The 22,248-nt window shown below is 46.0% G+C and overlaps 1 protein-coding gene across 3 annotated transcripts in view; it reads left to right on the top strand.

The window, feature by feature from the left end:
* Positions 1-333: 333 nt before the first annotated feature.
* Positions 334-22,248, top strand: part of LOC135391325 (uncharacterized) — a 686,593-nt gene continuing 664,678 nt past the window's right edge. For 2 of the 3 annotated variants that reach the window (XM_064621564.1, XM_064621561.1), the window contains exons 1-2: positions 358-539; positions 16,250-16,377. In XM_064621564.1, coding sequence (XP_064477634.1) covers positions 441-539; positions 16,250-16,377 — 227 coding nt within the window. In that variant the 5' untranslated portion in view covers positions 358-440. Of the gene's footprint in view, positions 540-16,249; positions 16,378-22,248 lie in introns of all 3 variants that reach the window. The other variant, XM_064621560.1, reaches the window with a different exon arrangement.

The raw sequence follows: 22,248 nt of genomic DNA, 5'->3' as shown, positions 1-22,248 counted from the left end.
CGCGTTCGCCACATGTGCTGTCTGTCCTGCCAGCAATATTTTAGACCTTATTTTCGGAGTCTTTTCAGCATCGATATTTCGTGATAGCCATGACTTATCCTTGCCTTGTATGGAGGGGTAGAATTTCCAGCGTTTCACTTTGTCCGACGGCACGCATAGATTTGATAATGGCAGCCCCGCAAATATATCCTAGGTTGAATGCACCTTGGCATGTTTATGATTCAAACCATGCAGCGTTCGAGAAACTGCGCAGTTTATCCATCGCATAATGGGAAATAACTGACGTATACCTTTGGACAAAGATACCATCACTTTGTGCCATTCTCCTCGCAACAGAAAATTCTGGAATACCAGAGAGCGGTTATATAGCTCTCTGCCTGCGTGGCGCATCAGTTGAAGGCGCAAATCAAGAGCAAGATACGTTGCATAACTAGCGAATAATGTCGTACCCTATATCCAACACATCCGACTTCACCATTCAACAAATGGAAGTACTGACCAAGGCACGATTCGATTCGGGCATTCACATTATCCTAACGGTAAGTATTTGATTATAGGAGGCGTTCTACATGCAACGTATATCTCGGTGGTTAGGGTTAGCTCTTAGGGTTTCTCGCTGTCGGCGATAATATTTTTATACGTATGCGCGAATAATTATTATCTTCGAACGGAATGATTATGAAGCAGCGCAAGAGGATCGGATACTGATGCGGCACGTCAACGTATAAAAACGTGGGTACAGCACGTAGTACACACGGTATATTCGTACGGAGCAGAATTCGTCGTGGCGCTCGCTTCGTTTGATGCCAACTCTTCGCCCTTGTTCTAGCTTACGTGTGCACCTTCGGAACCACTTAAATATAGTAGTCGTTTTGAAAGACGCAATAATTCCATCCGAAATTCGAACCCATAATTCCATATCCGATTCGGGAATCCAGTCGAGTACGACACCATTCCCTTCGGTATTCGAATATTCCTCACTCCTAATATTTTTAACATACATACTAGATATTGCGAAGATAGGTCACAAAGAGCAACTACCCCGCTATCTCATCATCATCATTTTATCAGGCTACTTTTTCTCTTTCTTTTTTCCTGCTATCTCGTGGTGCTACAAGCCAATTCAAGCTTGTAGCACTGCAATGGATCTTTTTCACAACGCTTCTGCGCATGCTCTGTGACCCCGAAGAGGGTCCCTACATCAATCAATAAATGGCGCCAATATGGCGCCGCCTGTACCTTGGCGCGCGCCGACCGTGATTCGCTGGACTGCTATTAGGACACGACGCGAGTGTGAAAAAGTCCATTTGGTTTCGAGAGGTCCAAAGGATTACAATAGGCGCTGATGAGAAGCCCTAAATCGTCTCGTGTGGGTCATTTTCAGTGCCCCGAAAGCAGAATAAAGTACCGTAGGCGCGGCCTACAGGGTTAGTGTAGTAAACATTTTGATCGCATCGTAAGACACGCAAGTGTAAGACATATGTCGGCACAGTTCCCTGTGAAGCTGCCTAGGACGCACCTGCGATAGTTGTCACGTTGGCCGCCTAAGCGTGGGCGACTGCGGCAAGCACTACCACCCCATTGTAAGCTAGAAGACGGGATTTAGCCCATCCCAAACTATGCAGATAGACAGACATTTGCCTGAAGTTTTATTGGAACCTTTACGAGCTCTATGGTCATTTAAAGGAGAAAAAAAATGTAACTCATGCAATATCTCATCCCATTCATTGTCAACGGGGGTGTCGTTTATTGAAAGAAAGAAAACAAAAATAAGAAAGAGAGGGCGGTCTGCCTCCCGAAATGGGCGGAAAGCTGCCACAGAGAGAGAGAGAGAGAGAGAGATGAAAAAAGCCAAGCGAAGCCAAGCCAAGCTTGTTTGCTGTCAGAGAATATCCAAGGTATATCTAAACTGGTAGCGAAAACTAGCGAAAATACCAAATCAGACCCATCGGCAAGGCCACCAGCAAGAGGCGCGAGCGATCCTGGGTGTTCACAGTAGAGGTACTGTTGTAAACAGAAAAACTTTGCAACATGGGCGTCGCTTGTGTGTGTACTAATAGGTTATTCATAATTTCAATGTAGAAAAAGCTTTCTGTTGCCCCGCTCGTGCACATATACAAGATCATCTACCACTCGAGTACATTTCCGTATCCTGCTCCTTTGCGCATGTGTCACAGTTGGGGGTGTTTATCCGTGCGTCTCTGTATCCGTACCGTGTGTCCGTGCATTGTAATACGGAGTTCGTACACTCTTTGGGTTAAACAGGAATCGACGTTCACATCTCCGTAGTGTAGACCAAGATTAACACGTGTAAACAGGTGAATACAATGCATCCCCTGTTGCTGGGCCCGCGAAAAAAAAAGATTTCGTCATGGGACGAGTGGCCATGATAGTGTGAGTGTTAGCAGGAACCAACTGTGCACCAACGATGTCGTGTTTTGTTGCAATGGACTTATAACGGCCACTCATTGAATAAATGCAAATGTCTAATCACTAGGTGTACGTATAGCTCTAGGTGAGAAATGGGCCTTATGTGAGCCTTCCTAATTTCTGTATGGTCATCACGATGCCTTTCTGTTTGGAGTTGTCAAAATCTGTGATAACCGTATGTATTTGGAATTGATATGATTCATTAAACCTGATATGCTTTATTTTTCTGTGTTCTCGTCTGGTATTGTTGACTGGGCGCTGAAAAGGGAATACAAAGCAAGCGAAGTGGGCCAATATAAACGTGCATGGCTAATTATGCACCACTTATTATTCATACTAGTGACGTCATCTCTGACGTCATTTATTTACAATCGTAGTAGTCCACGCAACGGATGGACGGCGCTGACCGTCTCAATCATAGCGTCATTCTGAAGACACAGAGGCCTATGGGAGTTGCGCTACCTGTTTAAATATACCTTGGAATATCTAAGAGGTTATACTCTCCCTTATGAAATCTAGGACTATGCGTTCTATTGCCCTCCGCGTTGACATTGGCCCGGTAGGGTAAATGACGGGCGCCAGAAGGGGTCTGGGTGACCTAGGTTCTTCATTCTTTCCATTACACGTTTCCTCTGTTGTTTGTATGTTCTGCAGTAAAGCAAGATGTGTTCTAAATCTTCGACATCATAGGTGTTACATGGCGCATCTTTACTTCGTCCTGTGATGCAGAGGACGTCCTTGGCGCTAGTTCGCAGTCTCATTAGAAGAGAAATTTCTTCCCTTGTGAAACCCCTTATGATGCAGGGGAGGGGGGAGCTGTTTGCATCGCTGTCCTGGCATTGGGGTGAAAGCGCCATACATGTTCATTTACAACAGTTTGCGCTTCAGCGTTACTTGGAATAGCGTGGAGTGTAGGAGGAAGTATTACAAGCTCCTTGGCTAGTGTGTCGGCTCTTTCAGTTCCAGGTAGGCCCCTGTTCTCTGGTTCTTCTATGATTTCCAGAATTTGCAATGCAGCAGGGTGGTCTTCATTGTTGTTGGACATTGTTTGAAGGGCGGCTTTTGAGTCTGATAGAATTACCACGGGACCAGGTTGTCTATTCATTTCTTTTGTTTTCATTATGCAGCCAGGACAGCGGCCATTTCAGCACCTCTAGTCGACGTCGTTTCATGGATCGCTTCTGCCCAATCTACTTTCAGAGCTGGAATGCAGAATGCTCCTGCATCTACTTCCAGCATTTCTGCCAATTGATGAGTCAGTGAATATTTGTAGTGAATCATCGCGGTGCTCGTGTATGTAGCCTTCATTAGCTTCCGAGCAACTATGTCTTGTATATTTCCTTTGTTCTTCATCTATGGAATTGTCGTCTTACAATGTGGTTGACGTACTGTCCATGGAGCTGGGCTTTTTGGCGGTCTGTCTGTGCGGATTCTGATCAACCTGCGAGTTCTCAGCTTTGTCATAAAGCGAAAGCGTTGTCTGTCCTTAAGTCGGTTAAGGAGAGCTCTTCCTGGTTTTGTCTTCTCCTGTCTAGTGACTTGTTGTAGCAGTTGTTTGGTTGTTAGTAGGGAAAGAGGCAATGTTGAGACTTCCGCATACGTTGCTACGTTCCTCGTACATAGAGGAACTCCGATGGCAGTTTTGAGTCCCCTCAGGTGAATCCCTTCCAGCACTCTTCGTGACGACTCACTAAGCTTTGCGTATGGGTAGGCGTACATGAGTCTAGTCACTGTAAGGACACTATGAACGAGTTGCATAGTGTTCTGTGGACAGCCTGAAGTGGGGCTTGCTAGTCTCCGAGTAAGATTTAGCGAGGGTTGGCAACGCAATTTGATGTCCTTCGTGTACGGCGCCCACGGCATTCGACTGTCTATGACCGTCCCTAAAAATTAGGTTGTTTAACCCTTTTTACTGGCGTGTTGTTCAAAGTGAGAGGAGGAAATCGTCCCCAGCCTGCTCCTGGCCAATCAGCATGAATATTGCTTTTCCGTTTCATAGTTGAAGACCTCTACCAGTCACGTAATCGTTCACAGAGTCGACTACTCTCTGCACCACTCGTTTTAAAGTACTGAGACTTTTGCTTGCTGCCCATATGCAGATATCGTCCGCATATAGGATATCTTGATACATGGTGTCGTCTCAGGGATGGCTGCTGGAAGGCCTGCCATAACGAGATTGAAAAGTAGCGGGCCCAGCACACTGCCTCTGCACACAGCCTCTGCACACAGCAAATGCCGGTCCGTAAGAAAAGCATAGACGTGTGGCGGAGCGTAGACGACGATGAAGGCGTCCCTGTGCTTGCCAGCCAGTTCTACCGGCACCGTCCTCGCGTGAGGCCACGAGCATCTGCCCGCTGGGACATTCCATCATCGCCGGTCAGGACTCATGTAGAGGAACACCACTTCCTCTACATTTGGTGACCTGAGCTGGCGACGTGAGCTGGGTAGATGAGTAAGGTGGGTAGAACCATGGTGCTGCGCGGCTGGGCGTTGTGATGAGTGGAGCCGCGGTGGATTGACGTCGTCGCCTAGCGGTTCTTCGGTAGAACGATGCACCGTACCTTCGGAGATTACTTCGGAGGTGGACTTGCAGAAATTTGGGATGGTAATGGGCCGAATTATGCCGAAGGATGTAGTTCCGTAGCCGGGCTTATGGCTTTTTTAAACAAACGGAAGTAGACATCACATAACGGATGATTTTACTAGAAACATGAGAAAATTACGGATGAAATGAAACGAAAATCAACGTCGTATAACGTACCAAACATACAAAAATTGAATTTTATCGCTCGTTTCTTCGAGGCAATCCCCCATCTTGGATGAGAACTTTCTGACCTAACCCGAGGCACAGTCTCGACGCCCGCACCGCCTAGTGCGTGCCTGGGGGGGGGGGCGCCCCCCCAGGCCCCCCCCAATCTGTAGAACCTAACTTAACCTAACCTCACTAAAGTGAGGTGATTTAGCCCCCTACCTTTCGCAAGATGACAAGTTTCGAATCCGTTAGGCTTAGCACTCCCGTTGTTGGAAAACGTCCCTGTCAAGAGGAAAAGAAGATCTTTTGTCCTGGCCAATCTCCCTTAGTGGCTCACGGCCATTATCTCATTGGTAGAAGAAGAAGAAGAAGAAGAAGAGAAGACCTCCACCGTGCTGGACGGTCTTTGTCCCCTGCTTGCTCCCACTGTGGCCAGGATGAAACAACTGAACACTTCTTGCTAACCTGCTCTCAGCTCGGCCAATTACGCCGCAGATATATCTGGACACCCTTACGCTTGTTAGGAGCCCCACTCTCATTGGCGTCAGTGTTGTCTCTCGGAGCATCACACACTGCGCTCTGTCATAGGGCTGTGGTAGCGGGTCTTGCATCCTACATCGTGCTCTCCAACCGCTTCTAGTCACTTCCTTCCTACACTCATACACTTTCACGTACACACACACATTCATACAGCCATCCTTTTGGCCCTGCATAGTCGTCATACGCATATTCCTACATACGTGCATATCCAGTTCCTGCATTAGTCATCACATGTCATCACATGTCATATATGTCATAAGATACTTGGATCCGACATGGCCTTAGTCCCCATCATTACTGCACAGACATAAACAAACATCTCACGCCACTTTTGTCCTGGCCAATCTCCCTTAGTGGCTCACGGCCATTATCTCATTGGTAGAAGAAGAAGAAGAAGAAGACGTCGCCTCGCGGATGAGTTGCATGGCGCATGCTTGCTGAGTGATTCCACTGTTCCTAGTGGTGGTGGAAGAAGAAGATTCCTAGACAAAACATTGCTCGATCAACAGGGCATTTGTTCATCTTAGCCATCAGGGTTCCCATTATTCTACAAACTTTGGTGCCGAAACCCGGGATCTGGACGTGACGCCTTCTAGCAGTATCCAGTCTCTTTTTCAACGAGGATACTCTTCGACGACAGGCTTTCATTTTCAGTTACTACACGAGTATGGAGACCCTGAAGGCAAAGCGTGGATCTCGTAGAGCCCAGAACACCAAAATCATTCGTGAGGCAAGTGCTCTTCTGGCCACACCCAACTTCACAGTTGAGGCTGTTAAGTCTTTGAAGGACAGACTCGAGAAGAGCAATACTGAACTGGATCGAATCAACGTCCAGTGTGAAGAATTTATATCCGGAGATGAAGCCGCTTCAGAATTTCTCTCCATTGCCGAATACGAGGATCAAGCTGTGGGCATGTTATCAACTTTGCAAGCACATTATGATAGGATGTGTTCCGATCAACAGGGCATTAAACATTTGTTCATCTTAGCCATCAGGGTTCCCATTATTCTACACCCGTGTTTCTCCAGCGCTAAGAGCGCGTCAGATGGGGTTGTTCAGATGCACATAAAATAACTTCTAGACCACAAATTCTTGTAATTCTTGTTTTTTTTTATATTCGCTATATGGTCTTCTCTCACTTCAGTGCATTATTTCTCTTCTGAACACTCCGGCTAATTAGAAAAAGCCATAAGCCCGTCTACGGAACTACACCCATGCCGAAGATGGTGTTCGTTGTTCGGGTCACCAAATGTAGAGGAGGTGGTGTTCCTCTTCATGAGTCCTGACCGGATCATGGCGGGCAGGCCGTGGCCTCACGCTATAGGACAGTTCCGGTAGAACTAGCTAGCAGGCGCAGTGGCGCGTGCTAGCACAGGGACGTCTTCATCGTCGTCCACGGACCACCACAGACGAAGCGCACTGCACGTCCGCCAATGCCTACTGTTGTTAGTGCGTCGAGGACGCTTTGTGTTGAAACCATATTGAAGGCACGGTGACTGGTGATACGAAAAATACCGCGGCAGTGCGTGTGCCCCGCGTTTTGCTGCATCATCCGTATCGTATATCAGGTCCAGCAGTGTGTCCGGGGCTCCCAGGTCTTTGCGGAAGCCTTTCATAGTGTCAGGGAGTAGTCATTTCCTTCCAGAGATCAAGCAATTCTTCGATGCAGAAGGCGTTCGGCGAGTTTGGTTATGCAAGATGTCAGTGATATCGGCCGGTATGACAATAACTCGGATTTTAGTTTCCCAGGCTTTGGAACAGGTACCTATTATCGACTATTTCTATTATCAACAGGGAGATTTTTCCCTCCTCTCTGCTTCAAATTCACATCACCATACAGAGGTTGCACTGCGTACAGCAATACGACATGCTGACGTTACGCACTAATCCTCTTGTTTTGTATGCTGGCCCCACTTGTGTGTGGTGATACGAAAATCAACCAGACACAGGCAAAAAACCCGAGCCTTGTGTTAGGTCCTACGTCGTCCGACAAGGCGCTGAGGGCACTTGAAGATTTTCTACATACAACCGGGCTTATGGACATTCTATGACATGCTGACTGTGTGCTGTGTGTGCCGCCATCGATTCTTTTTACTTTGCCTTCGACATTTTACGGTCACTTGGTAACCCTATGAACTACATGTTGAACTCCATCACCATCTCTGTTCTTCTCTGGACATCATCTCTTTGTTTTTTCATCATCTCATCATCTGTTTGTACTTTCTGTGTGTAAGTGTAGTGGGGCAGCCAGTTCGACTTCGTCAAAACTCACACTCCCCTGTTTTTTCTTTACCAATCACATCACAAGCAAAAAAATGGCGGTTTGATCGGCCATTGAAAATAAATGCCTGTCACTCTAAATCTTTTCACACCCCTAAAGGTGTAAAATGGGTGTAAAATGGCCGTACACAGGAGCAATACACCCTTTGTGCACCCTAAAATTTTGTTTGAGAGCTCTTGAAGGTGTAAGCATGGTGTATTACACGCTTTTCTGGAAAATCTCGGTGAGGGTGGGATACAGGGTGTATTCTAGGGTGTGAAATCTTGAACATACATTTACCTTGTGCACTGAAAGGAGATCGAAAACTGCAGACATGAATGGGAAATATTATAAAGGAGCGCATACATAACAACAACAATTATATTTTGACGATGATTGGTGTTTTATTGGCGCAGCTGTAATTTTTTGTTTTGTTTTACGATGAAGTGGGCAGGTTTTCCACATTACATAAAAATACTTACGAAACAAAGAAGAACGCACGACATGACGAAATAATAAACACATGGCGTGATTAACAGCCAGGCGTGGATTAATTCAGGCACACTGAGGAGAGCTTGACATCAGTCAAGAAATAACATAGGCAATCAGAGAGCGCGTCACATGAATTGACATAAGTAAGGCACACTACAGAAGCGCATGACATGGATTGATAACGCGCCTGCCATCCGGGAGTTTGTGCAGGTTCAGCACGTCAGGTGACACGCTCTTCCAATTTTCCAAAACAGTGGATTCCTGAGTGGTGGTTACGACATGGACATGCAAGTGGCAGTCGTATTCAACGGTGGTTAAACACAGGGCAACGAAAAGAATTTGATAATTTACAACATATATTCCGAAGATCTCTGAAAATACCGGCAAGTCATTTTCAGGAATTTCTTTTACACAACTTGCTGAAACTGCAAAGCTATCAATCGTGACACTTCTTACAGAAGCTTTCTTACGTGACATTCTGTTACCTGTTCAAGTGACACCTCTCTTGTTCCATCAGTTTTCAGTAAAGAAAAAAAAAAAAAAAAACACACACAATTCAGAGCATATAACAAGCCATGCATACCATTTTTCATATAGCTCATTGAAGTGTGTTCTGGTGAATTGAACTATCCTTAAGTTGCCTATATATATAGCCGTATACATGTATATTTCCTTAACCTTACATTCTTATACACATAGTTGATCTCATAGAGTTCACCAGTTACCTATAAACATGCTGCAAGCAACTTTTACTGAATACTTTAGATGCAGTGAAACATGATTTTATAGACATGTTCGTTTGGTGATTATCAAGATGACATACAAATACACTTCATTCCTAGATGATCCTGGGCATATACCCAGAAAGTGTTGTCAGCTGGATGCGAAAGAAATTGTTTTTCGCATCAAGCTGACAACATTTTCTGCGTATTTTCTGATTCGGCGTTGAGAATTACACCCTTCCACATGATTACCCCCTAACAATGTTGACGGTGTTAACTACACCTGAAAACGTGCATGCCCCGCACATTTGGGTCTACACCCTTTAAGATGTAAAAAGATTTAGAGTGATGGGGTGAGATATAGCTCGATTTTTAATTGTTTCTATACATGACCATAATGCTTGCAAAATGTTACAATGAAACTTCAGACAAATTACTACCAGTATGCGAACTTTGGGGCGGGACAGAGCCGTATATTAAAAGGGAGTCTGGCCATTAATGGGTCATGCCTATACCTGAAGCTCCACCCACTTTTTCAGCTTTCCGACCAATGAAGTCTTGAAATATGGGGCGCTATCAATAAACCTATCCTTACTATTTGTCCCCGTATCCAATATGGGCAGCGCCAATTTGGGTGGCAAGTGGATTGGATGGGATTAAAACGGATACCTCTCGCAATCTGCAAAACTAGTGGCGTTTTGGTGCAAATTTGATGAACGCCACCTAGGGAGCGTAAGGCACGTCGGGAATTGTCGTCTGCTTCCGTCGTTGTACCGCTGCCGCAGAACCACCTGCTGCTGCACATCCTGTCGTCGGTACGATTTTTACACTTATCTTTATGAATAGTTGGAATAAAAATGGCAAGCACGTTTATATCCATCAGATTCAGTAATTAAATTCAAAATTGTAAAGCACAGTGCCGTTTTTGTTATGATACCGTTGTGATCGCCGTGTTCACTAGGCCAAACACCGAGGACAAAACGTATTATTTTCAGTTAGATATCGGTGGATGAGCATAAGTTGAAACTTATTTCCGAGAAACGCATATGAGGATGTACATTTGCAGCGTAAAATCAGAGTAGTCTGTGAAAATTTTTTTGTCACGAAATCCCCGCTTCACTGCACTTGTTTTCGTCGCCATTTTGGGTGGCAGTAAGGTGTCATGGCGACCCCCTTGATAAAGAGCAAACCAATCCGTGGAGCGAAACTGTGATTGACAAGTCGAGCCTCTTTTTGTGACTCCTCCCAATGGCCAGACTCCCTTTTAATATACGGCTCTGGGGCGGGATATACGCACTCTTGAATATTCATGATTCTATCAAAATGTATGATGATTGCTAGACTAACCCTTCAGGGGCCGTTCCCGGTATGGGATAAATAGAATTTACACCATTAAAGGAACATAGAAAAGCTCGAAATAAAAATATCTCAGGAGGAGTATAGAACCTAGAATTGGGTGATTTCAAAAAGAGTCAGGCAAAGTAGTCCGGTCGACCTGACAGGTTTTTTTCGTTCCAATATACAGGGTGTTTCCTTTTATCTGCAATAAATTTTCATGAAAAGGGGAGTTGCCTTAGGACGCTTTTACTTTCGCCATTGGATTACTCGACGGGGCTGCTATTAGGAAACCGTATTTATTCTTAATTAAGGGACTAATTAACAGATATATTTGAAATGATCTTTCGATTCGCATAAAACACGTTGATGGAAAATCTCTGACATACGTCCTCACAAACAACTTCGGATAGCGTATTTTCTATATTGGCCCACTCGTGACGTGGGTTATATACCTTACACATGGGGTTCACAATAAGCACACACAGCGTAGTGAAAAAAAATTACAGCAGAAGTGGCTGCAGTTAATTTTTCGGCTTTTTGCGCACCCCTGCCGTTGTAGGCTCGTGACCGGCGCAGAGAGAGCGGGCAGCGGAGTTTGGTGCCTTCGTGACTTTATGTTAAATTTGAGACAGCCAAGTCCTGGATTATAAGATCTATTACGAAACATAGTTCAAATATCAATGCACAAAGACAGGAGGTACGCTCCGTAAGTCCGTTTTCATTTTCTTTTTTTTTTTTTTTCTTATACGGAAGTTTGTGATGCCTTGTGCCGCCAGATGAAGCATCCGAATACCGGACAGCTTTGCATTTCTAATTACTGTATTTGCCGTGCGTCTCCGGTTATGCAGTGTGGCATTGTGCTTAACTACGCCACCGACACCGTCGCATCCACTCTTCCCGTGTCCCGTTGCAGAAAACAGCCACTTTGCCACCTTTTGCTTGGTAGCTCCTAACCACTGCAGTGCTTACCATCATAGTTCGCACAGAACACACTACTACGAGCTCTGTTCATTATATGCCCTTACAAAGGAGCGCTGACCAGCCCACGTGGCATAATGGTTAGGATGATCGCTTTCCACGCCGAGACTGGGAGGTGACACGAGTTCGAATCCCATCACCGGCTGTGCTGTCTGAGCTTTTTCCTGGGTTTTCAAGAGACTTTCCAGACGAATGTCGGCACAGTTCCCCTGAAGTCGGCCCAGGACGCATATCAATCCCTCTGTCCCCCACTCATTCCTGCTGCCCTCTCTCCATTTGTCCGCATCTCTACGCCGCTCATAGCTGCAGTTGTTTCGCGGCGCTAACACGAACTAAAAAAAGGAGCGCTGAGATTTTTGTATTTTCACACGCGGCAGCGATACAAAGTGTCCTGCCTAGATGCAGTGGCATGAAGACAACTGGAGCGACGGAAAGAGACGCCTTCTCCTCTTCTCTCCGAGCACCTCTCCAATAACTACTCGGAGAACGGATTACGTTGCACTGCATTAGGGCCCATTATCTCATCCGATCTGCAGGAAATGCGCAGATTCTTAATTCGCACATTGTGTGTGTGTGACCTTCGTGAAACGACGACGCCATGAAACGCTGCCACGGCTTCGACACCGCGCCATACGCGTTGTTATGATGGGGTTACTTTTGAATGTTTGAACCGCTTCTGAAGTGATTTTTTTTCATTACTCTATGTGAGCATGTTACGAGCAATATGTGTGAGGAATATGAACCACGTCACAAGTGGTCGAATATGCTACCGAAGTTGCGCGTTTTTGCCATATCATTCCTCACTAAACTGGAGTCAGGACGTAGGTCCTAGATTTTCCAACAGCATGTTTTATACGAATGAAAAAAGCATGCATTTTTTTTTCTTTTTTTGCAAATGGGGCCACTTTGCGGTTTGTTTAATCTAGACACCTGCAAAACCTAGAACCTCAAAGATAGAGCAAGCAGTACGACAGCACATCGGCAATCAGTGTGAAAACAATTAACTGTATAGCCTTGGTTGGTCTGAAGGTACGAGGTCTGAAAATTGTGAGCGAGCGCACCGCTCCAAATAGCCATTCTTGCAGATTATTAAAAAAAAAAAAAACAGCTACAAGATTGCTAAAACCAGTGCTAAAAACACTAAGAACGAAACAGGACGGACGCTCTGAAGTTCGTCCGTCCTGTTTCGTTCTTAGTGTTTTTAGCACTGGTTTTAGCGATTTTATATTGTGTGACCAAGTGGCCCAAAGTGGTACTTTATTCAGCTACAAGATATTTTCAGCTATCTGCTCCGCCAATGTACCTCCTATGCACTAGGCTTCAGTATACAGGGTGTCCACGCTAAGTGTGAACAGATTTTTAAAAAATATATCAATCACTTTTTCCGAGATGAAATCAATTGCAATATAGCATATGCTGAAGGGCACTCCCTAGGGGGGCATTAACAGACTCCTAAGGCAATGTCTTAATTAACTTTCAATAATTAACTTTTTAATTATAAAAGCTACGAAGTTGCTCCAATGAGAACATCTGATCTCTTCGGTCACCAGATACCAAAGCCGTTTTCAGAACAAAAATCCGTTCGATAGATCGTCCGCAAAAAATTCGTGAAGGAACGCCATTTTTTCTTTATTTTATTCATTGGGAATCTCTAGAGACGCGTCTTTCCTTCACCCCCAATACGAGAGGATGAAAGAGCACACTATCCCCAAGCAGCAAAATGTACTGAAAGTCGAGTGCAATAGGGGTGGACGGGTAGGCGGAAGGCCTTGAACAAACTCGTGAAACTAAAGAACACTGATAAGACACATACCGTCCACCCCTGTTGCACCCGACTTTCAGTACATTGTGCTGCTTGGGTCGGCTCTTGCGTCCTGGAAAACGATTAAAAGAAAACAGAAAATGCAGCCCAAGATAAGGGCAGTCGCGATAGAGTCACCCGATAGATTTGTGTTTTTGTTTCCGCAAGTTAAAGCTAATCTTCGACGCATGAGGCGGCACTGTGCTCTTTCACTCTCTCACACTGGGGGTAAAGGAAAGCCGCTTCTTTGAAGATGCGCAATAAACCAAATAAAGAAAAAATGGCGTTCCTTCACGAATTTTTTGCGGACGATCTACCGAACGGATTTTTGTTCTGAAAACGGTTTTGGTATCTGGTGAACGAAGAGATCAGATGTTCTCATTGGAGCAACTTCGTAGCTTTTATAATTAAAAAGTTAATTATTGAAAGTTAATTAAGACATTGCCTTAGGAGTCTATTAATGCCCCCCTAGGGAGTGCCCTTCAGCATATGCTATATTGTAATTGATTTCATCTCGCAAAAAGTAATTGATACATTTTAAAAAAATCTGTTCACACTTAGCGTGGACACCCTGAGTATTGGAAGGAAAAAAAAAAAACTCAGAGGTCGACCTGACCACGCTTCCTGACTCTGACTGAAATCACACAATTGCAAGACCTGAGGTAGTACGGGTAATACAAGTAGTACGAGTGCTCCTTTTATCGTTTGCCAGTCGGTGACGTCATGTCACTCCGCCCAATAATGAGGAGTGCGCCTTTTTTCTTTCTTTTGCCGTCTGACTTGCATTTTGCGCTGCATGTCGAACGTCTAACACGGAACATTCGACAGGTCGCCTTGCTTTCGCACTGTAGCGGACGCTTCTCGACAACAAAAGTGTTTGTGACTACTGCACTCTTGTGAACAAATTTTGGATAGGATTACGGGCTTCTCTAAGGAAGTGCATTGCGTGCCATTTACCTGTACGTATCCCACAGAACCATTAACTGCCCACCAATATCCAGCGAACGTCGGGTTGTGGATGCTTGGTACGTCTCCCGAACGTACACATTTGCTCCCGGCTACGTTTTAACTACGCCCGTACTACCGTGCTAATCAAGAGAAAATTATGCGAAATGGACGTCGCAGGACCGCCGATGCGGATCTTCGAGGGACCTGTGGAGGATCTCTATTCCGGCCCAATAGGTATCGCGCGCCGATGGAAATATCGTAATTTTAATCATGAGATAAACACAAAGACGCAAGTTTACACCCAAAATACTTTATTTCTATGTGGACTTTATTTACATGTGCATTCGTACATGCCTGCAGGCACATAAGCAGTATAAATAATGAAAGAACGTGACAAGGTGCCATATCCAGATCATTCCCGTTTATACAGATCGTGATTACAATTATCGCCACGTTATGTAAACAAGAAAAAAAAAACATCCAAGTTGCTCGCCGTATCGTTAGTTGGAATCTTGCATGGAATCGACGCAACTGCATCCTCACGCTCCTTCATGGCTTATGAATGGCTACCGGTCTCTTTATATTGTTCTTTTCTGCGTCTTCCGGCCTCTGGAACTCACTGGCCAAGTTCTGCCGCTGAGGCACACTGATAAAAACGACAGAAATAATACAGGCATCATCGGTCTCTGCTTTTGGCACGTACGCATTCGAGCGTTTACCTAGCATTCTTACCTGTAACGTATAAGACAGTAAACAATTCCAAGACTGCTCACAGAAAAAACATCCCACACTCTCTGGGAGACGCTGAGACGCACACAGCAATGAATGGCCGATGCTGAGCGGTATAGCCGTTTAAGCCTGAAAGAACATCAAGAACACAGTGAGTGGATCACAAAATAAAACTAGCACACACGCGCTAATATTCCTATATTACAAGCTCAGCTAGGATCGATTGATTTTCTTTCACTAGGCAGTGGGCTAAAGCGACTTGAAGAACAAAGGAGTCTGAAACGCGAGCGCTAACAAACAAAGGCACCACGGCCGTTTACCTGTTTCGGAGGTAGATAGTGGCCCCCGATGGAGAATCCGTTACCTACAAGGCATATTCACCTAACTCTTCACAAAATTCAAGCTGTACTGGTGCCATTCGCGTTGAAAATTACCGTATTACTCCAAGCCATTGCAGAGCCGCCATGTTTCTCCAGCAGCGTTTCAAATCATCCGCACAACGGGCTATGGCATCACGTGACTCTCTCTTCTGCGCGTTGCGAAAAAACAAGCCCTCTGCGCAGATTTCTCCTTTGGCGGCGACGCAGTCAGACGGCAGAGCGGGAGAGAAGAAGGAGGCGGAGGTTGAAGAGCGAAAAGGGGTGCTCAAACGGCTCTTTGTAGACACAGTGCGGATGGGGTGCGCATGGTGTCCACAGGGTAATATATGTGGGACGTCTGCTGCGTATACTCGTTGGAGCATCCCAACTAACGTGTCCAGGAGGCGTTCAATGGATGTTCACGTCAGGCTGCGGATGCTCGGACCCATGTCGGATGTCCAGGGGCGGTTACTGGTTCTGTGGGTAATTTGCGCAACGTAAACAAAAAAAGAAAAAAAGAGGAAGAAGAAGTTTGAGGCGTCCTCCATGCTCCTTTAAGGACACTGATACACACATAAGGCTGATACAAACCTGATACATACATACCATGATTAAGACATACAACGTTATTCAAAACAGCAATACGGCTGCTGGTATATAAATATATAGTTCCGTACAGATGCTACACTTCTCTGCAGCTAAGTGTAGTTCTGTGTAAGTCACGAAAGTCTAGATTTTGTATATTAAGTAGCTATTTCCTCTCTTGCGAGCGAATATTGAGCGAGATGCTATCGCACTTAAAGGTACCAATAACCTGGCTACTTCTTTCGGCCAACTCATCCGTAAGTGCCTCAATTATGGTGCAAGGACGTGTGCCAGTTTTTTTCTTTCTTTTTCAGAACCCCTTCGTTTCTGAGAAAGTCTCGCAGAATTCTACAGAGGTGACCGTGTGCCAGCTAGCCCGCGGCATACAGAATGGGACAAACCTAACCCACGCCTTTTGCTTTCCTCAGCAGTCAAGTACTGAGTAAGTGAAATGAAAATACTAGTTGTCAATTTTTACACTAAGTACTCCAATGCACCCGCTCAGAGAGCCCACCCAAACAGTTTTTTTCCCGATGCCCATATTAAACCATGGTCATGCCACGCACGTTTAGACAGATGCCAGTGTAAACAAACACGCAGGAAAAAGTGCTACCGCATCCTGCATACCGTTGCTCTAGCTCAATTGGGCAGAAAGTCTCCTCGGTGAGCTAACATCGACAGACACGGAATTGCTAGCAAAAGCAGAAGTGCTGAAGGCTGCAGATATGACCGGAACTTTCTCAACATTGTCAACATGACGGACTCACTGGGCGCTATTTCTCTCATCAAACACCACTACTAAAGAGGCTGCTGCGCAGAAAAGGCCCTCGGATGCACATACTCCGGCAATGACCACGCTGACTCCTGCAAAAGCAGCTGCGAGGACCAGGTCGAAAGTCAAAGCTCCCCCCAAGGAACCTCTACGGATCGAAATGAACTAGGGCGTATGTGTGGATGCAGCACCCTGACAAGCGCACGAGAGACGGTTCTGCACTACCACTCTGTGCTACTGGTGGCCTCTATGGGTCGAGGCTTCGCTCCTTCTCCGCATCCGTTCTCGCAGTGCCTATACACACGCACCCACGTCTTCAAGCTCGGTCGTACCATAGGCCGATGCCCACACTGTGGGGAAAGTGAAAAGGAGGAACACGGGGGGGGGGGGATGTACATTTATTAAAAGGAAGGGAGGAGTACGTTAACAAGGACTACCAAAATCGGAACTCGATGAGATACTCTATCCCCGTGGCAATGTCTATTATCGGAAACTCATCCAAAGAGCTCTTCTAAAGAGCCTGGCCAATAGCCTGGGTGACATTTCTTTTCTATTTTTACCTTTCTCCTTTCACTCTATTAAACATAGCTCCCCCCCCCCGCTATCCCATCTTCTAAACCTTTTCAAGGTCGACGACCCAAACGGACGGCTATAGGAACACATGATGCTTACTAGCAATGAATATAACTCTCCTTCCGCTCCCTCTCTTTTCGCTCTCTCCCGAGCAACATGCCGCCAGCATAGGCAGGGAGACCGCTCGTCTGCCCAACAGTACCCCCCCCCCCCCGCACATAAAACGCATGAATAGTCAAAGTAAAATAAACTATGTTTCGTGTATGTATTAGGAAAATATTTTACAGCAACTGCTGTTGAGGGCTCAATTTCAGGTCATTCTTGTCCCGTATGTCGCGTCGCGAAAACACAGAAGAGAAGAAAGGAAGAGGAGAAGAAAGTTGCAAGACGGCAGATCACTCATTTTGGAGAGTCACGTTCGCTGTGGCATTTGCCTCATTATGGTCCGTCCTAAGAAGTATACGTCTTCTGAAGAGCTTCGCGCACCTCGCGCTGCACAAGCACTGGCGAGATGTGCCGAAGCTGCGGCGATCAGGACCCATACAGGAGACCGATGCAAGACTTGTGAAGGATGATGCCGCTGTCCTTCATTTCATATAACTGGCATCATATCTGGCAGTTTTTAAGTGCAATAACATTTATGAGCGAAGCCACTGCGTGTTTTTTTTGTGTGTTTTTGAGGCAAGGTACGCCGCCGCGTAAGGCCTGCACTCATTGGTGGTCGTGGTGAAAGGGGTCGCCGTTGTTGGTCTCACATAGGTGGGCAACGTCACGACTGACGCCCTGAGGGAATGTGCATCCTGGGACGACTTCTAACGAAACTGTGTCGACATATGTCTGAAACCGTCTGAAAAAAAAAAAACCAGGAAAAGCCTTAGGCAGCACAGCCGACACCAGGATTCGGACCTGGGTACCTACCAGTCTCGACGTGACATGGCCAACACGCTAGCCACTGAGCCACGTGACCTGGCCCTGCACTCATTGGCTACTGCTTGGAGTTAACGTGTGCAGCACGAAGCAGAGAGAAAAAGAGACAAGATGAAGCTGAAGGAGTGGCCCATCCATTCACAACAGCAGCATTGCGCATAGCAGACAGGCTACACTATACAGAGCTCAAACAGGGCAGAATTGCGTGTAAGCAAATATACATCTTCACTGGTCGTTAACTTGTACACTGCTGTGTGGCTGTGGTCAGACATAGATGGGTGGTCAGACGGGTCGGTATAGGATTTGAGGTGGAATTTCCCACACGTGTTGAAGCGCGGATAAATCCACCATGAGAGAAGTCGGACGCCATGCACGCCGGCGCAGGCATTTGTGGGCGAAGGAAGTGTCCAGTTGAAGCGTAAGTGTGTCTGTGCACGAGGGAGACTTCAGATCAACGCAAAGCGCGTTTATCCAAAATATGACAACAGTAGTATGGAATGACCACGTTTATGCGGAAACACACAACTGGCTTAAACACGATTTAATTAGCAATTAGAGTTAATTGGGACCCCCACTAATGAGCACCCTCCAGGGAGTCACCACACTAATTGGGGAGCATCTAACTCCTGTCCAGACCAGTTGTGTGTTTCCGGATAATCGTGGTCATAAAAAAGAAAAAAATACATAGAAATAGAGTGGAGAGAAACAATTTATTCGAAAATCAACGATGTCGTGGGGAAGAAACCGCTCCGGAGCGCCAGAGTGACCAGCGCCCGCCATGTTGCTTGTTGGCGGCCGGTAGTTGCAGAGATCGATGACAGGTGGCCACCTAGTTGCAAGGCATCACACCAGATGACGCCACCATCATAGCCATGCCAGAAAGACTGAGAACAACAAGATACTAGCGGCAGGTAAAATTGCAACACTGCTCAACAAGTCTAAGCATGTGAGAGTGTGGGGAAAAGGCCTAACCGCTACTCCTAAACAGCACTGAGAAAACAGTACAGATTGGGGAAAAGGCTTAGGGCGACCGGTTAGGCCTAACCAGAGCATCACCGCTAAATGCTACGCGGCTAACACAAGGCGACAACCACAAAACGCTAAACGTGCGTCAACACGAACAAAAGGCCGCTATGGGTCACTGCTAAACAAGTCTAAATATGCACGTACAGGGAATATCCTTTACGGCAAACATGCGACAAAAGGCTTAACACGAGCGCAGTAAAACAACGCACAAACATCGGCCACGGCAAATCACTCACCTTTTCCTCTGCGGCGAAGGTGCGTCTGATCCCGATGACAGCCAGGTCCCAACTAACTTGGTGCGGAGACGGCGGAGCGACCGACCGCACACTCTCACTCCATGAGAGCCAGTGTGCAAGTGACTTGAGCGCCTCGCCGCTATGCATGCGTGCGCGCGCACTCTCGCAGCGCCCTCTGCGGCCGGTATCAAGTGGTCATCTCCTCGCGGGCGCTCCCCGTTTTGGTTTTGCTCTCTCTTTCCACTGCGTTCACGCTCCTAGCGGCAGCGGGTTGCTTCTCCGTTTCGGTTTCGCTCTCATTTCTTTGCGTATGTTTATTTGAAAACGCTGTGTAAGGGCAGCACGCACTGCGCTCGCGTCATCAATACGTGAAAATGTTCAGCTACCATGCTTTACAAAATTGACCCCATATCCACGCTTCTTGGAAAGAAGTGAAGGATGAATGTTTCAACAAGAAGAGCCCCCGTAACGAGCTCGTCAAGCTTTCCGCTACGTCATAGACATGGTGGGTTTTGGGAATATAGGAGAGATATCTCCGGGGCCGCAGCAGGAGATGGTGTGTCGGGTCTACGCCCATTACAAGAACGTCCGCATAACGGTTCCGGATGGACCCCTGGGGGTGATGAGCGAATTTGTAAGCTCGACCAACACCAAATTCAACTACATCTCTGGAGACATCGTGGACCTTCTCGCTTGTGCCATTGTTCATATTAAGTACGCCCTGCAGAAGCAGCGTCATTTGCAGGCAGTCTACATCGTGAATTTTGTCACAGATTTATTGAAATACCGTTTGGTTATTGAAATGCAATGCATTAAACAGTCTGAATAACTTTGACGAGACTGTGTTTTTTTACGGACACATCTTTATTGAATACATACAAAGATGTCTCTTGAGTTGGTCGATTGATGTCTGCACTGTGTTCCACGGTCACTCCATTCACAAGGACGTTCATGGACCCTTTTCCGGATGCTGCACAAAAAGGGGTCGTACTGCTATACAGACAGGTAGTTGGGCTATCGGAGAGGTTGCTCATTGGGAGGAGTCCACGCGTGTTTCATGATATGCGGACATTGTTTCCTGAAAAACAATATAGAATACACCCACACAGCAGAGCCGGCAGCTCACGTCATGAATGGATATATGCCCCCCGTGGGTTCCCCAAGAACACTCGCGATCCTCAAGACATCCTGAATGTGTCATCGCGTCCTCGTCCGTGGTGGAATGTCCGGAGGAGATTCAGAGAATGTCATCATAGGATCTTCCAGTGATAGTCATTTGCATACGTCCTGCAGCCATCAGCCGGAGGACATATATAGGATAAGTAAATTAGTTTAATACTGCGTTGTGCATTTCAATGCCTCCACCGATTAATTAGTGTTCAGGCTTGTTTTTCATAACCAGATTCAACCGAACCCGCATGTACAGTGATGTACATATGATGTACAGATGATGCATGTACAGTGATCATGTATAAACTACAAATAAATATTACAAAGAGAAAACAGGAATACAAAAATACAGGAATACAAATGCAAATTGAATGTTTCAATGGATACTCCATGCACTGGGTTCAATGTGCAATAAAATATGGCTTGCTAGGTCTTTCATTGTAACATTTGCATTGAACATCCGAGCAAGGTCCCTGGCGGGATGCTACACGGAGCATTTCCGTGGAAGATACAGAAAAGTGATGGCATATTACAGGGCGTGCTTGACTTTCGATTGATGTTTTAAATCAACTAAGTAGGAAACATGGATGTTACCTTGGTTGTAACCTAATACTCCAAGGAATTCGTTACTGCAGTGTTGCTTATACATGAAATTGAATTAAACTTAGGTACCTCACCCTTCGTTTTGACTGAGATGCTAGGAGGACTCTCGCACTTGCGGGAGTTTGCAAGACAAGCAATATATAGAATATGTTTTGTCTGTGAAAGGAAATGCCACTGCTGCATATTTCTTTCAAAGTGGGCTGCCTTAGACGTAGTGGCACAGGACCTTTTATATTTTTGCTTTTTATACCGCGGCACCCATTCTTCGTCATCGAAAACAATCGAAGGGGTGAAATGGAAAATGACAAGCTGTTGACCGAGGTTGAAAATCTTAAAATAAGAGAGTTGGTTTCTACTGTAAACGTCTGCTTAAGGTTCACAATAGCTACATGCAGAAGGACATGATCCTATAGTACTCCTGAGACTATCCCATTTTTGTCCCCAGATGTTGACCCCAGGATCATATCCTGAGTCTCATTTTAACACTTTTCTAACAAATTGAGGATCCTATGGGGATATTCTCAGGATGTCATTTCTGTCCCAGAGTGACATCCTCAGAATGAGTGAGGGATGTCAACGTGTTCTTGGGGTTCATCGCAGGGTCAGAGCACCTTCTCCTCCTCGCATTGCGACGGTGTCGTCCGTACTTTGGACCCTGTGCCATGTCTTACTCGATGTCGTTGCGATGATGCATATGTAGGGAGTGACTTTTTGGGGTTAAACCCGATTCCGCCCGGTTATTCCCCCCCCCCCGAAGTGACCTCTGACCAATTCGGTTTAAACCCTAGTTTTCCCCGAATTCCAGACACTATGAAATCCTCAAGTAACGTTTCCACTGAAGACGAAGAAAGGTCGCCACGTGTAACACATGTAAGAATGGGTCACTTACGTTTCCAGCAATACACCGATGTGTGTCAACACTATCTATGCCTTCGGGGATTACCGCTGGAAGGTCACGATCCCGCAAAAAACAAAACAAAAAAAGAGAGATCAGGAAAGGACTTAA

This window comes from Ornithodoros turicata, chromosome 4 (genome assembly GCF_037126465.1).
Source record: "Ornithodoros turicata isolate Travis chromosome 4, ASM3712646v1, whole genome shotgun sequence".
In the NCBI taxonomy this organism is placed as follows: domain Eukaryota; kingdom Metazoa; phylum Arthropoda; class Arachnida; order Ixodida; family Argasidae; genus Ornithodoros; species Ornithodoros turicata.
Note: the sequence above shows the minus strand (reverse complement) of the source record. Positions and strands in the feature narration are given on the sequence as shown.